Genomic DNA, 14,425 nt, shown 5'->3' on the forward strand with positions numbered 1-14,425 from the left:
ATAATAATATGGTATAACCTTGAAATAAAAATAGTTATTAAACATATAATAAAATAAATATAAAGAAGCACTAAGGATTCAGAATTTAAATTAAAAATAATATTTAATAAACAAATGCTGTAAATCAAATTTAAACAAAGAGATTCTACTTCCCCTCTGTAAAGTTCTTCTTTTTCCTCAGATTTGGGTATTTGAGGCTTTATGTTCTTGCTATGTAGGGGTACCACGTAGGCGCGCTGTTGCTAGCAGACTCTCTCTTGCTGGAACCAACCTACTACTCTGACTTAAACAAACCAATAAGGGAAAACCCTATCCTAATCTAATAACCCCAAATTGCCTAAATATACTTTCTAAGCTAGGAAAAAAATAGATAATTGATGTTCCCTATACTTTTTCCCTCCCCAGAATTTCCTATTTCCAAAATCACTCAAATTCCTTATATCTCAAAACACAAATAAAACCCAAAGTCTCAATAAATTTTACAGAAGATATTAAACTTCCAAAACAGTTTATCAAATTTTCTTCACCAATATTCCCTTATGACATTACACAGAAATCTCACAGACTATTTCTAACACCCAATAGTCTCACAGATAAAACAATTCTTCACATCCGCCAGAAAGAAATATTTCAACCTTGGAAATTACCAGAATCTATGAATCAAACCAACTTCAACCACAACTTACAATTTTTATTCAAAATTCAATAAAATCAACTATAATTACCTTCACAAGAGCCACACAAGCCAAAACACCTCCTCACAGAACCAAGTCACCCTCCCAACTGTCAAATCTCACAGTTAGAATGTTCAGACAGCTTATGCTGATCTCTGCATGAGGACAGCAGACCTGTGCAAGAGATCAGCAACAGAAAACCTCAAAACTGCACCAATACAAACAATACACAAACCATACTTCTCAAAATAAAAAAACACAGATATTTCCTCCCAGATCCTCTCTGCTTCATTAAACCCTTTAAAAACTTCTTTAAACCCTGTTTTTTTTCTCAAGTAGCTATTAAATTTTTAACCCTAGTTACATTTGCCACCACAAAAGAGAAAAATTTTCTGTCAAAGACTAAGAAAATTTTTATAACAACTACCCCCCTCCCTTGAGCAAACCTATCTAAAATTGTCTCAAAGATACGAGGTAGAAACAGCAGAAATACATATACAGTAGACACTCTTCAATATACACATTACTTTCTCAAACACATGCATTTTTCCACAATAAACATTTGGATTGCCAACCATAGTATTATATATATATATATATACTTTTTCCATCTCAAAAATTTATCATATCAGAAGATTATTTTCAACATAAATTTCCTCTAAATAACACCCAATCTGTCCTTTGAGATCAGAGTCTTGTTGGGATTTCCGCATTGAAATCTCTCCTTCTGGATGCATCTCTTTTGTTATTGGGCTTGTGTTTTTTTCCTCTTTCGCAGACTTCCTTTCACTGCTTTTATCTTGCCTACAAATCTGTGTTCAGACAGGTTACTTTCAATCCATGACACACTCTTCCTTTTCTTCTTGTAATTGTAATACAGTCTCATTTGTTTTTCTACAACCATTCTCTTTGAGTACTTTGCTAGACCTTCTCGACAGACATCTATTCCATTTGTCTTTTCTAGCTTTCTCCATTTTATACTTGTGTTGTCTTAATCCCATACTAATTGTGGGAAAACATTTGAACAAGGACTGTCTCCATAAAAATTGTGTACAGCATTCCAGATGCCTGATAATACCCCAGAAACAAGTAATAATTGCCATAGTAGCAGCAATAAATTTATCTGGTAAAGTTCACTCTTAATTGTTCCTTGAGGAGAAACCATCTCCTTCTTGCCCCTTTGAACAGGAGTCATCTGCAAATATGACTTAACTGGTTTGGCTTTATCTTCTCTCTGTTGTCGTTTCTTTTCAATCAGAGAAGACTTTCTTCTTCTTGGGCTTCCATTCAGTCCAATTTCCTTCCATTTACACTCCTTAGGTTCTTTTGGGTTTTCCTCCTTCTCCATCTCAAAACATTCTTTCTCTACTTCCTCAGAGTATTCATCCAGCTCTGTTTCCTGCTCACAAACTGTATGTTTCTCACACTCTTCAGAGGTAAAGATTGGCAACATCTCAACTTCACTTGGAAAAATCAAGGGAGTTATTTCAATGGAACCTTCTGTCACCTCCTGTTTGCCATCATTATGATTCTCCAACCTCTCAGGATCCTTGGTTTCCTCCAGACTCTCCTGTATCACAGCATCTTGCTCATTTTTTGTCATAATCAACTCAGGATGTGTATCTTTTTTAACCCTGGTTACACTAGCACCCTTCCTTCCCCTGTCAGACTCTGCACTCTCCCTTCCAGGCTCTGCTCTCTGTCCTCCCCTCCCTGCCCTATCTTCATACCTCTGCCGATCGCTGGTGGAGGTGTAGCGGGTCCTCTGCTGATCCCTGGTGGAGGTGCAGTGGGCAGGAACAAGCTTTCTGAACTCCTGCCCCGCTGCTAACCGGCTGCGCGGATTCAGTTTCTTCAGCTACTTCTCGGTGCTGAGCGGCTTCCTTACTGGCTTCCTTCCTTCTGCCTGGCAGGGGTTTGAGCACAGGCTGTCAGGCATCTATGGAGGCTCAGCGGTGACTCGCAGGGTGCCAGCTGTATTTTTACCTCCTCCATTCTAGTTGCGCATCTTTCAGACCGTGGGGATGGGGGTTCAGTCAGATGCTGTGTCTGACTGATAGCCCGACGATCAGAGTTGGCGGACATGTTCTGGGTGAGGCAGTGATTTCTTCTCCCATTCCAGCTACTGCTCAGAGCTGAGGCAGGTTGTAGCACATTGTCAGCACAGACCATAACGAGTAAGGCTGCTACAAACTGTGAAGTGAATCTGGGAAGCAGAAATTCCAGTTTTCAGTGGTTTCTGCTTGTTCCCCTATGTTCTCTCTCCCCAAGCATCCTAATACACCAGGTTTTGTCTTTATTTCTTTGTTTTTTAAAATGATTTTTGGCACCAAAATCCTGATAGTAGCCATCTTGGATTTTAGTGATCTTTTTTTCAAAGTTTCCTGCTGCTCCAAAACTCCTTGTTTGGTTTCAAATCTTGTTGAGATGGAGTCCTTGGGCTCTTTTACCCATACTTCATGCCAGGAATGTGCAAATTGGGCACTTCAGGAGCGTCCTTGTACCACATGCATGCCACACGTGACAGAGAGGGAGCATCTGGCTTAGCCTCTCCTTTGTGCTCTTGGGCCCAGTGGTTTGGGCCTTTTTTTTTTTTTCTGGACCTGGAAATGGTGACTGTCCTGTGCAAAAGGGCACAGAAGCTATAGAGCCCAAGAGGCACCAATTAGAGTCATCGTCGGGTGATTCTAAGCTACCTGGTACAGCTTTTTCACCTGAATTCATTAATTTAATGTGGAAAGCTTTCCTTCCAAGGCAAAGGCAGGTTACGCTTCGGATACTGCATGTGAGTCTACCACTGCCCAGGGCCTGGGAGATCCTCTTGATGGGGACACAGATGATGAAGAGTCCCTCACTGTTCCCTTATTGTCTCAAGATGTGCGTCCCATGTTAGGGAATGCTGGCCCGTAGTATGGGGCTTTGGATCCTGTTTTGGCTTTGGATTCAGGGGATGATCCCATTGTCCTGCACTTCTTTAAGCCCATGGCTTTGCTGGATCTCATTTCTGAGTTCCTGTGCAAGCTGAATTTAGACGCTCAGCCAGTTCCATCTACCTCCACTTCCCATATGAGTGGAGTGAGGGTTCAGTCTTCTGCATTTCCCTGGCATCTGGACATTAATGTCTTAGTCATTGAGAAGTGGGATTCTCCAGAGAGGTCCCTCAAGGTTGCAAGAGCCATGTCTTGACTATCCTATGGCACAAAAGTGCCAGCAATCTTTTACCCAGAGTAAAGTAGATTTTTAGTTGCGCAGGTTACTAAGCACACCTCTCTTTTGAGCAAAGGTGGTGCTCAAGGATATGCAGGATCACCGAATGGATAAGTTTCTCAAGAGGCTTTTTGAGGCATTGACTTTTGGAGTCAAAGTGGCCTCAGCGGTGTCCTTTGTGACACGTGCCTGTCTTTCCAGGCTACGTACTGTGGAGCGCGAGGGTGGATTATGTGATGGATTCCATGGAATCTGGGTTAATCTCCACATCGTGGACAAATTTTTTAGTGATCATTCTAATTGATGTGTTCAATCATTATAATTTATAAGATAGAACAGTCAACATATACTATATTTATCAAAGCCCTAAGACTCTTCAGGCAGGCATTTAGGCCAAAACACGTACACGTCGAGTCTTCATAGAATAAAGATATGGAGTACCACCTGGTCACCTTCTCTCTCACATGGGGCACCAGGAAAAAGCGACCCAAGTGCAAGCCATTGTGAAAAGGCTGCTAGACATTCAGGCCAGAGCCTGTGCCATCTGAAGACTGGGGCTCGGGCAGAAACTCCATATACTTCATCATGCCAAAGAAAGGCTCCGATGATTGAAGACCCATTCTGGACCTTATTCACGTAAATGCAGCACTGAAGGTCCTGTGTTTTAGAATGGAGGCAGTTCAATCTGTCATAGCGGCAGTCATTCCGGGAGAGTTCCTGGCCTCTCTGGATCTGATGGAGGCCCACTTGCATATTCCCATTTTCTAAGACCACAAAAAGTTCCAGTTCTTGGCCGTGCCCTTTAATCTGGCCACAGCTCCCTGCACATTAACCAAAGCGATGTCAGTGGTGGCAGCCCACTTATGAAGGATGGGTCTGCAGATGCATCCCTACCTGGATTACTGGCTGATCCAGGCCCCTTCATTATTCGAGGGTCGGCGCATAGTAGGGTGGATTATAATTTACAGATAGAGCCATTTGTCTCCAACACAATCTCTGGAGTACCTGGGTGTCTTGTTCAACATGGATGCAGGCTGTGTCTGTCTTTCAAAGGCAAGCAGACAGAAGCTTTGCTCTCAGATAACGTGCCTCCTGATCAAGCCAGCTCCATCAGCTTGGGACTATATTCAAATCCTAGGTTCAATGGCAGCCACAATAGATGTGGTTCCGTGAGTGATTGCCCACATGTATCCTCTCCAGCATGCGTTACTCATGCATTGATCTCTGTAGACAGACTCGTTATAGAAGTCTCTACCTTGGACATTGGAGGCCCAGAACAGCATGAATTAGAGGCTCAGACCTCGGTCCTTTACCAAGGGCATGCCCCTTTGGATAGCATCTTGGGTGATCATAATGACGGATGCCAGTCTCCTCAGCTGGGGAGCTCATTGCAGCCATCGATCAATTCAAGGGTGTTGGTCGTCCACTCAGAGGAAGTGGTCAATTAATCGGATGGAACTCTGAGCCATTCAGTTGGCTCTGGTGAAACTACAGAAGACTCTGGAAGGCCAGGTGGTCCAAGTCCTCTCAGACAATGCTACAGCAGTTACCTATGTCAATTGCCAGGGGGGCACCAGGAGTGCCCATCTGTGTCTGGAGGCCCACTTGCTCTTTGCCTGGGTGGTACATCATCTGTAGGCGTTCTTAGTGGTGCATGTAGTGGGAGTGGACAATCTCCAAGCCAACTTTCTCAGCATACAGACCTTGGATCCATGCATGTGGATGCTGTTGAAGACAGCATTCCAAGCCTTTGTTCGCCACAGGGGCTGGCCTTGTGGCTATGGCAAAGAATAAAAAAGTAGATAGGTTTTTCAGTCGAAGATACGAGCCTGGAAGTGCAGGTCTGGATGCTCTGGTCCAGCCATGGCTGCAGAGTGTACTTTTGTACATCTTTTCCCCATGGCCCATGACTAGCCAAATCCTTCAAAATATTGCAAGTCATCAGGGAAAGGTCATTCTTGTAGCTCCAAACTGGCCACATAGACTGTGGTATACCGATCTTTTGCATCTTTGGATGGGCCCCGGGATTAGGTTACAGGTGCATTCAGACATTCTTTCCCAAAGTCCAAGGTACCTAGAAGATCCAGATCGCTTTGCTCTTAAACGCAAAGCATTAGCACGTAAGGTGTACTCAGAGGTGGTCATATTGATTCATTCACTAATTATTACAAAATTAGATTACTATAATTCTTTATTAGTAAATATCACCCAAAAAGAAAAGAGGCGTCTCCAGATAGTACAAAATACTGCCATTAAACTAATACATAACCGAAAAAAATACGATCATGTTACCCCACTTTTGATCGAATCCCATTGGCTCCCTGTCAGTCAACGTATTTTAAAATCTTACTTTTAATCTTTAAAACTCTATCCTCAAATGAGCCTCAATATATTAATAAATTACTCATTCCGCATAGGATATCTCGTTCCCTTAGGTCCATTAGCCAAAAACTTTTAGTAGTTCCCTCACTGAAAATTATTGGAACCCGTCATCATGACATTTTTTCTGTAATGGCTGCACAATTATGGAATGCCCTACCCCAGTATCTTAGAGATGAAAATGACCTAAACCATTTTAAAGGCAAACTGAAGAGCTTTCTTTTTATAGACGCTTTTAATTTATAAATATATTTAATGTTTACTTTTTTTTTTCTCTCTTTTCTCTCTAAAGGAAAAGAATAACAAAAAAACAACAAAAAACCAATTTTTTACTTCCCCTTTTTCCTACTGTTTTTACCGTTTATGTCCTCTCCTTTACCTAATAATAATAATTGTAGTTCAGCCCTTCTTCTCCATATGTATCTGTAAGTTTGTATGTCAGTCTGTTTAACCCATATTATTTATTGATTACATTGATGTAAATTATATTTTACTTGTTTTAATTTGTACATCGCTTAGTAAAATTTAATAAGCGATTCATTAAGTTAAAAATAAACTTGAAACTTAAAATAAACTTGAAACCATTCTCTTCAAGTCTAAGAAGCTGACAAAGGTCTTGGTCTATGCTAAGGCATGGCAGACTTTCCAGCAATGGTGTCCCCAGGAAAAGGTGGAGCTGTTTTCTGATCTGGTTTCTATGGTGTTGGCTTTTCTCAAAGCTGACCTTTACAAGTGACTTACGATGGCTTCCCTTTGAGTCCAAGTTGCTGGGCTGTCTTCTTTCAGAGCTCAAGTCCGCAGATCTATGCTGGCATCTCATTCAGACATAGCCAGATTTTTGAAGGGTGCACTTCGCATTAGACCTCCAATCAAAGCCTTGTTCCCTTTGTGGAATCTTAACGTGGTTCTGTGGGGTCTCAGCCAAGCTCCATTTGAGCCACTGAAGGAAGCGTCACTGATGGATTTGATGCTGAAGACAGTTTTTGTAGTGGTTGTGACCTCAGCATGATGGGTCTTGGAATTCCAGGCTCTTTCTTGTAGGGAGCCTTTCCTTAAAATCTCTGACACTTTTCCTTCATTCCTGCCGAAAGTGGTTTTGGTGTTTCATGTCAATCAGGAAATTCAATTGCCAGCATTTCAGTCCACAGGTTCCAAAAAACGGGATCGGATTTTGAAGAAGTTGGAAGTGAGAAGAGTACTTCTTCCATATCTGGAGGTTACCAACAAGTTTATGCTGTCTGACCATCTTTTTGTGTTGACTAATTCAGCTAAGCAAGATGCATCAGCTTCCAAGGTCACAATTTCCAGGTAGATCTGAAGGGCCATTTCATCAGTATACATTGTTTGTGGGAAACAGCCCCTTGTTTCCATGAAGGTGCATTCCACCAGAAGTGTAGCTTTGTCATGAGCAAAAGCTAGGGCAGTTTTTCCAGCGGAGATTTACTAAGTTTTACAGAGTTGATGTAGCAGCAAGGGAAGTCTCTGTCTTTGTGTCCTCAGTGCTATGTGCCGGCACAGTCATCCCACCCTAGATTTCCTGGACTGCTTTTGTATGTCCCACTTGTCCAGAATGACACACCTATTGCACTGGAAAAAGAGATTAGGTTCTTATCTTGCTCATATCTTTCCTAGTAGATAGGTGTGTCATTCTGGACTCCTGCCCTGTCTTTTCTTTCCTACGCCTGTTACTGTCTCATTAAGAATGTTCTTCTCCATGTCTGTTACTTGGAGGCCATGAAGAGTAATTTATTACTGTTGTATTTTGGGGTATTATTTGATCTCCTTTGATGCTTCTGCTGGCATGTTTGTTGCTTTGTTTGATTGTTCATAGTTCTTATATTACTTAGTATGAGTAGAACAGATTTATTAGTTGGGGAAGTTTTCTAATATCCCTACTTCACTTAATTTCGGAAGAATTCTTGCTTGCATGGGGACTAACTGTAGATAGCAGTAGAGCTCTCAGTGAAGTAGGAGGGTTATAGAAAAAAATCTGAAGTGGATTTCTTCTACAGAGGCTCAAGGCCATAGGAAGATAACCCGCTTGTCCAGAATGACACATCTATCTACTGGAAAATATATTAGCAAGGTAAGAACCTAATCTCTTTTTTTACGTCATCTTTATTTGATATACCACAAATAGTAAAAAATACGTCTAAGTTGTTCACAATATTTAAATACAATGAATAAAATAAAAATAAGAAAGAATGCATGAAAAGGCAGGAAAAGGAAATTTTATTACAAGGAATTATTATAAGAAAAGGTATGGGGATAATTAGACTTACGAGATTACTCGAGAAAGATAAAGAGGGTTGGATAAGTGAGAAAAACATAGACAAAAAGAGAAAGCCGATGAAGCCACCATGGGGCTTACCTGTAGTTTTGACAATTGATGTTGAGGGAGACCATGCAGTATGGAATTGCAATAATCTAGTCGTGAAATAAATCTTGGTGAACCTAGAAGATATACCAAGCAAAATTGACAAGTTAAAGAGAAATAAATCACTCTTGGACCAGATGGTATATATCCCACGGTACTGAAAGAACTCTAATGTGAAATTGCTGATCTGCTATTAGTGATCTGTAATATCTAATCTAATTTAATCTTCTATTTCTGCGTCGCTTATACCTAGGTACGCTCAAGGCGACTTAAAGAGGGAGGCAAGGAAGGAGAAGGGGTAGGAGGGGTGGGAGAAGAGAAGAGGAGGGTAGGAGAGGGTAGGGAGAGAGGTGGAGGGGGAGGAGAGGATACAGGTGATTGTCAAATAGATGAGTTTTCAGTTTCTTACGGAATATGGTGTAATTAGGTTCCGTCCTGGTCATTTCAGTAAGGTCATTCCAAGTTTTTATGCCTAGAAAGGTGAGCATGGAGTGGAAAACACGTTTGTATTGCAGATTTTTTGCGGAAAGGAGATTTAGAAGTATTCTGTTGAGGGTTCTGCGGGAAGTAGACCATGCCTTGGAGAAGAGTTGGATGAGAGGAGCCGCGGAGTTTCCGTAAAGTATATGGTGAATGATGCATGCAGTTTTGAAGGTTATTCGTGATGGGATAGGTAGCCAGTGCAATTGCCTGATGAAGTCTATAATCGAGTCATATTTTCTTAGTTTGAAGATTAGTCTGACAGCGGTGTTTTGGATGAGTTGCATTTTGTGAATCAGAGTGGTGTTGATTCCCATGTAGATGGAGTTGCAGTAGTCCAGTTGTGGTAGTATCATCAGTTGTACAATTAAGGCAAAGTGGTGTTGATGAAAGTATGGTCTGAATAGCCTTAGTTGTCTCAAGGTATAGAGGGATTTCTTTCGGAGACTGGAGATTTGTGGTTCTATGGTAAGTGTGTAGTCCAGGATGCAACCTAGGATTTTGGAGGATTCTTCTACAGGGTCTTGCCTGATCAAAGAGTGATGCTTGTTGGTGCCGTCTGTTGGGGTGTGTGGAAGTATAGAACTTTGGTTTTAGTTGAGTTTAATTTTAGTTTGTTAGTAGTCGCCCAGGTTTGGATTCTTTCTATATTATGTGAGACTTTGTTGGTGATGTCCGAGTGATTGTTGGTTATGGGAATAAGGAGAAAGATGTCATCTGCATAGGATAATATGCTCTTGTCTTCAAACTTGATGTTACAGAGCTCATGAAGAGGTTGAATAGGATGGGGGTGAATGGGGAGCCCTGTGGTATGCCACAGATGGCTTTCCAGGGGTTGGAGATCTCTCTGTTCAGTTTGACGATATATTCCCTGTTTTGCAGGAAATCTGAGAACCATCTTAGCACTGTGCCTGTTATGCCAATTTCTGACAGTTTTGTTAGTAGTAGATGGTGATCTACTGAATCAAAGGCTGCTGAGATGTCAAATTGGAGGAGTATTGCTTGACTTCTTATACTAAGTAGTTTGGTTTTTGTGATCAAGGTGAGGAGAAGAAGTTCTGTGCTGTGCTGCTGACAGAATCTGAATATGTAATATGTCGCTAAAATCATCCATAGTACCTGAAGATTGGAGGGTGGACATTATAACGTTGATTTTTAGAAAGGGGTGATCTGGGAAATTACAAACTGGTAAGTCTGAGTTCAGTGCCAGACAAAATAGTTGAAACTATATTTATACTGTTCTCCCAGGGGAGCTTAGAACAGTTTAAATGAATTTATTCAGGTACTCAAGCATTTTATCCTGTCTGTCCTGGTGGACTCACAATCTGTCTAATGTACCTGGGGCAATGGGGGAATTAAGTGACTTGCCTAAGGTCACAAGGAGCAGTGTGGGCTTGAACCTACAACCTCAGGGTGCTGAGGTTGTAGTTTTAACCACTGCACTATAGAACACATAGACAAATGTGATTTAATAGGACAAAATCAGCAAAAGAAGTCTTGCCTCACCAAAGTGTTTCATTTATTTAAAGGTATGAATAAACATATGGATAGCTGGTTGATGTATTTAGATTTTCAGAAAGTTTTTGACAAAGTTCCTTATGACAGACTCCTGAGAATTAAAAAGTCATGGGATAGTAGTCAACATTCTGTTATGGATTAGGAATTGGTTATTGCTGTGGTCCCCAACCCTGTCCTGGAGGACAATCAGCCAGTCGGGCTTTCGGGATAGCCTTAATGAATATGCATGAGAGAGAGAGTTGCAAATAGAGGTGATAGGCATGCAAATCTTCCCCATGCATATTCATTAGGAATATCCTGAAAACCTGAGTGGCTGGTGGTCCTCCAGGACAGGGTTGGGGACCACTGGGTTACTGGACAGAAAAAAAGTGGGTAGGGTTGAAAGGCCATGTTTCTCAATGGAAGAGGGTAAAGAGTGGCATGGTACAGGGTTCTGTACTGGTGCTATTTAACATATTTATAAACAATTTGGAAATCAGAACAAAACTGGGACCCCCAGACATCCCCCCAACAGAAAGCCCCCCTTCCGATCTACCCTACCACTCCCACCACCCCAAAACAAAATCCTAGTGGTCTAGTGGGCTGGAGGGAGTTCAGTCAGACACAGACAATGAAGAGCAACTCTGAGTGCAAACTCAATGAATCACAGTAAAAACAATTGCACCCCTCAGGAAGCACAAGGAATGGTTGGAGCAAGGACATCAGAGACCTTTTTAAGCTACTACATGACATAGTGGAAAAACAGTAGTCGGTCAAATCTCAATCATTAGTTCTGAAGCTCCAACTTTTTCCTTTGAGCTATATATGTTTGGCCATTTCGGGCTCTAGACATGTGTCTACTAGGCCTATTGGTTAATCCTGCCCTGGTTATTGGCCTTCTTGCTACTGTTCTTTGAGTAAAATAAGAATAAAAATGATAAAATGTGTCTCTTTTTCTAGTCAATGTAACAGCCTTTAGAACCTAGGGCTCCTTTTACGAAGCCGCATTAGCAACTTTATCACACGCAATTTTTTAGCGCGTGCTAACCCCCTCGCTAGCCTAAAAACTACCGCCTGCTCAAGAGGAAGCAGTAGCGGCTAGCGTGGCCGGCAAATTAGCGCGCACTATTATGCGCGTTAAACCGTTAACGTGGCTTCGTAAAAGGAGCCCCTAGCTTTATGCAGTTCTAGCAGCTGTAACATCGACTAGAAAAACATTTTATCATTTTAATTTCTTATTTTACTCAAAGAACAATAGCAAGAAGGCCAATAACATAGGTGATTTTAATTTCAATGAAAAAAAAATTAGATAAATGCTTCTATTTTAACAAAAGTAAAGGAAAAGAAGTATTAACCTATTTTCCTTTTGTTTACAGCACATGGCAAAGCAACAGTTTCCATAGAGGGACATTCCCCAACATTGTTCCTGTTTAATTTGAATGGAACAAAGAACACAGGGCTAATGACATTGCAGAAAAATGGGATGAAGCTTGAGGTCTATCCACCGATGACTGGGAATCATACATTAGAGATCTTTGCCAAACCTTATAGTTCAAACGATAGCTACAATTTGGCATTAAGCTACTTCATCCAATGCAATTCTGTGGACAGAAGTTTTAAATTTCCCAAAGATTTTACAAACCCTCTGGGTCCCAGTTGGTTGACAGAGGAGAAAGGACTCTTGGAGCCATCACATGAAGAGCCAATCATTCATACTGAGGATGGATGTTGTACTATCAGCTTCACACTGCTTAAAGATATACGTACAATGGCCTCATTGAAATCTGATGACATCACAATGACTGAAGATATTATGCGAAGACATATTTTCCAAGCCGAATGGGAAAACAGGGTTGAGTTTAAAATCCATCTCCCTCAGGCAGGGACTTATGTCCTCAGTATCTATGCTAAGAAGAAAACTGATCATGGCAGCTATGATTATGTTTGCAACTACCTCCTGTGCTGTACAAATACCAGCATAAAGTGGCCAGTCTTCCCTCTAGCATACTCTTCGTGGGCGGAAAACTATGAACTGGTGGAGCCCCTTGCAGGCGTGCTGCCGGCCAATAGCAATGTGCACTTTAAACTCAGGGCTCCCGGTGTAGAAGCAATGTATGTCGATGATAAAAGACGCTTTCCCTTGACGTTGTGTGACAATGGCTACTGGGAAGGAACCTGTAATACAACTGGTTGTCAAATCCTGGGCATCTTTGCAAAGGAAAAGCTTACAAATACTTATTCAGGACTACTAGAGTACAAGGTGAAAACATAACCACTTTGTTCTCAGCCAGCAGCATTGTCACTTCACTGCAGGTTCATATCTTTCATTTTAACCTACAGTATGTAGTTTTGCCAATGTTTTAGTTTTAAGATTTTAATCTTTTCGGATTGCTATACACATTACTAGTGTCATTCTGCAGATACTATAGCACCAAAAAAGGTAGCAAAAGGAAAAATTAAACCTGGTAATTTACTAATTTTATTGCATTATAATAAGGGTCATGTTTCTTTCTTTATCATTAGATTTCCTTACACATCCAGGGGGTGGGGGTGGGGCGGGGGAGGGAAATGTATTTTGAATAGTTAAATTATTTATTTATAATTTATAATCACATCATATGTATTATTATATTAGGAATGAAGATGAGGATGGGAGAAAATGATTGTGTAATGTAATAATTGTATAGTGAATAGTGTGTTTTGTGCAGTTTTTCTGATTTACCATTTATGTTGCAATATCTAAGTTTGAAAATCAATAAAGATTAAAAAAAACAACCCAACAACCGGGGAGAAAGAAGCTAACACCGGGGAGAAAGAAGCTAACATTGAATACAAGACAAGGTCTGCAGCGGTCAAAACAGCAGTCAGGGAGGCCAAACTTCGAGTGGAAGAAACTCTAGCAAAGAACATTAAGAAAGGGGACAAATCCTTCTTCAGGTATATTAGTGACAGGCAGAAGAACACAAACGGGATAGTACGCCTCAGAACAGCAGACGGGAATTATGTGGAAACAGATTCCGAAAAAGCCAAACTACTGAACGATTACTTCTGCTCAGTCTTTACCTGCGAGGCACCTGGACACGGGCCACAGCTGGAAGCAAAGCCAAGCAAGGAAGACCCATTTCAGAATTTTGGGTTTTCACCAGCTGATGTTTACAGCGAACTGTCAAGACTCAAGGTGAGCAAAGCCATGGGATCAGACGAATTGCACCCACGAGTGCTCAGGGAGCTGTGCGATGTCCTGGCGGAACCGTTAACCATGCTCTTCAATCTCTCCCTAAGTATGGGAAGAGTCCCCCTGGACTGGAAGACAGCTAACGTTGTTCCTCTGCACAAAAAGGGTTGCAGAGCGGAGGCTGCGAATTACAGACCAGTGAGTCTCACATCAATAGTGTGTAAACTCATGGAAACATTACTTAAATGCAAATTAGATACGATTTTGGATGAGGGGAATCTAAGGGATCCTAGTCAACATGGATTCACTAAGGGTAGGTCATGCCAATCCAATCTTATCAGCTTCTTTGATTGGGTAACAGGAAAGCTAGACTCGGGAGAGTCTCTAGACATAGTGTACTTGGATTTCAGTAAGGCTTTCGACAGCGTCCCACACCGTAGACTATTAAACAAGATGAAATCGATGGGGTTAGGTGAGACACTAATTGCATGGGTCAATGATTGGCTAAGTGGAAGACGTCAGAGGGTGGTGGTCAACGGCACCCTCTCTGAGACATCGGAGGTGACCAGCGGAGTGCCACAGGGCTCGGTCCTGGGTCCACTCCTTTTTAACATATTCATAAGGGACTTGACCCAA

At 41.5% G+C, this 14,425-nt stretch overlaps 1 protein-coding gene across 1 annotated transcript in view; it reads left to right on the forward strand.

Annotated features, from left to right (window-relative positions):
• KY (kyphoscoliosis peptidase) overlaps positions 1–12,886 on the forward strand; it is a gene marked incomplete at its 5' end in the record, with an annotated part of 88,674 nt that extends 75,788 nt beyond the window's left edge. The window contains one exon of the mRNA XM_033957768.1: positions 11,991–12,886. Coding sequence (XP_033813659.1) covers positions 11,991–12,886 — 896 coding nt within the window. The remainder of the gene's footprint in view (positions 1–11,990) is intronic.
• Between the last annotated feature and the right edge of the window lie 1,539 nt (positions 12,887–14,425).

The sequence above is a fragment of the Geotrypetes seraphini genome, chromosome 9 (assembly GCF_902459505.1).
Source record: "Geotrypetes seraphini chromosome 9, aGeoSer1.1, whole genome shotgun sequence".
Classification (NCBI taxonomy): Eukaryota; Metazoa; Chordata; class Amphibia; order Gymnophiona; family Dermophiidae; genus Geotrypetes; species Geotrypetes seraphini.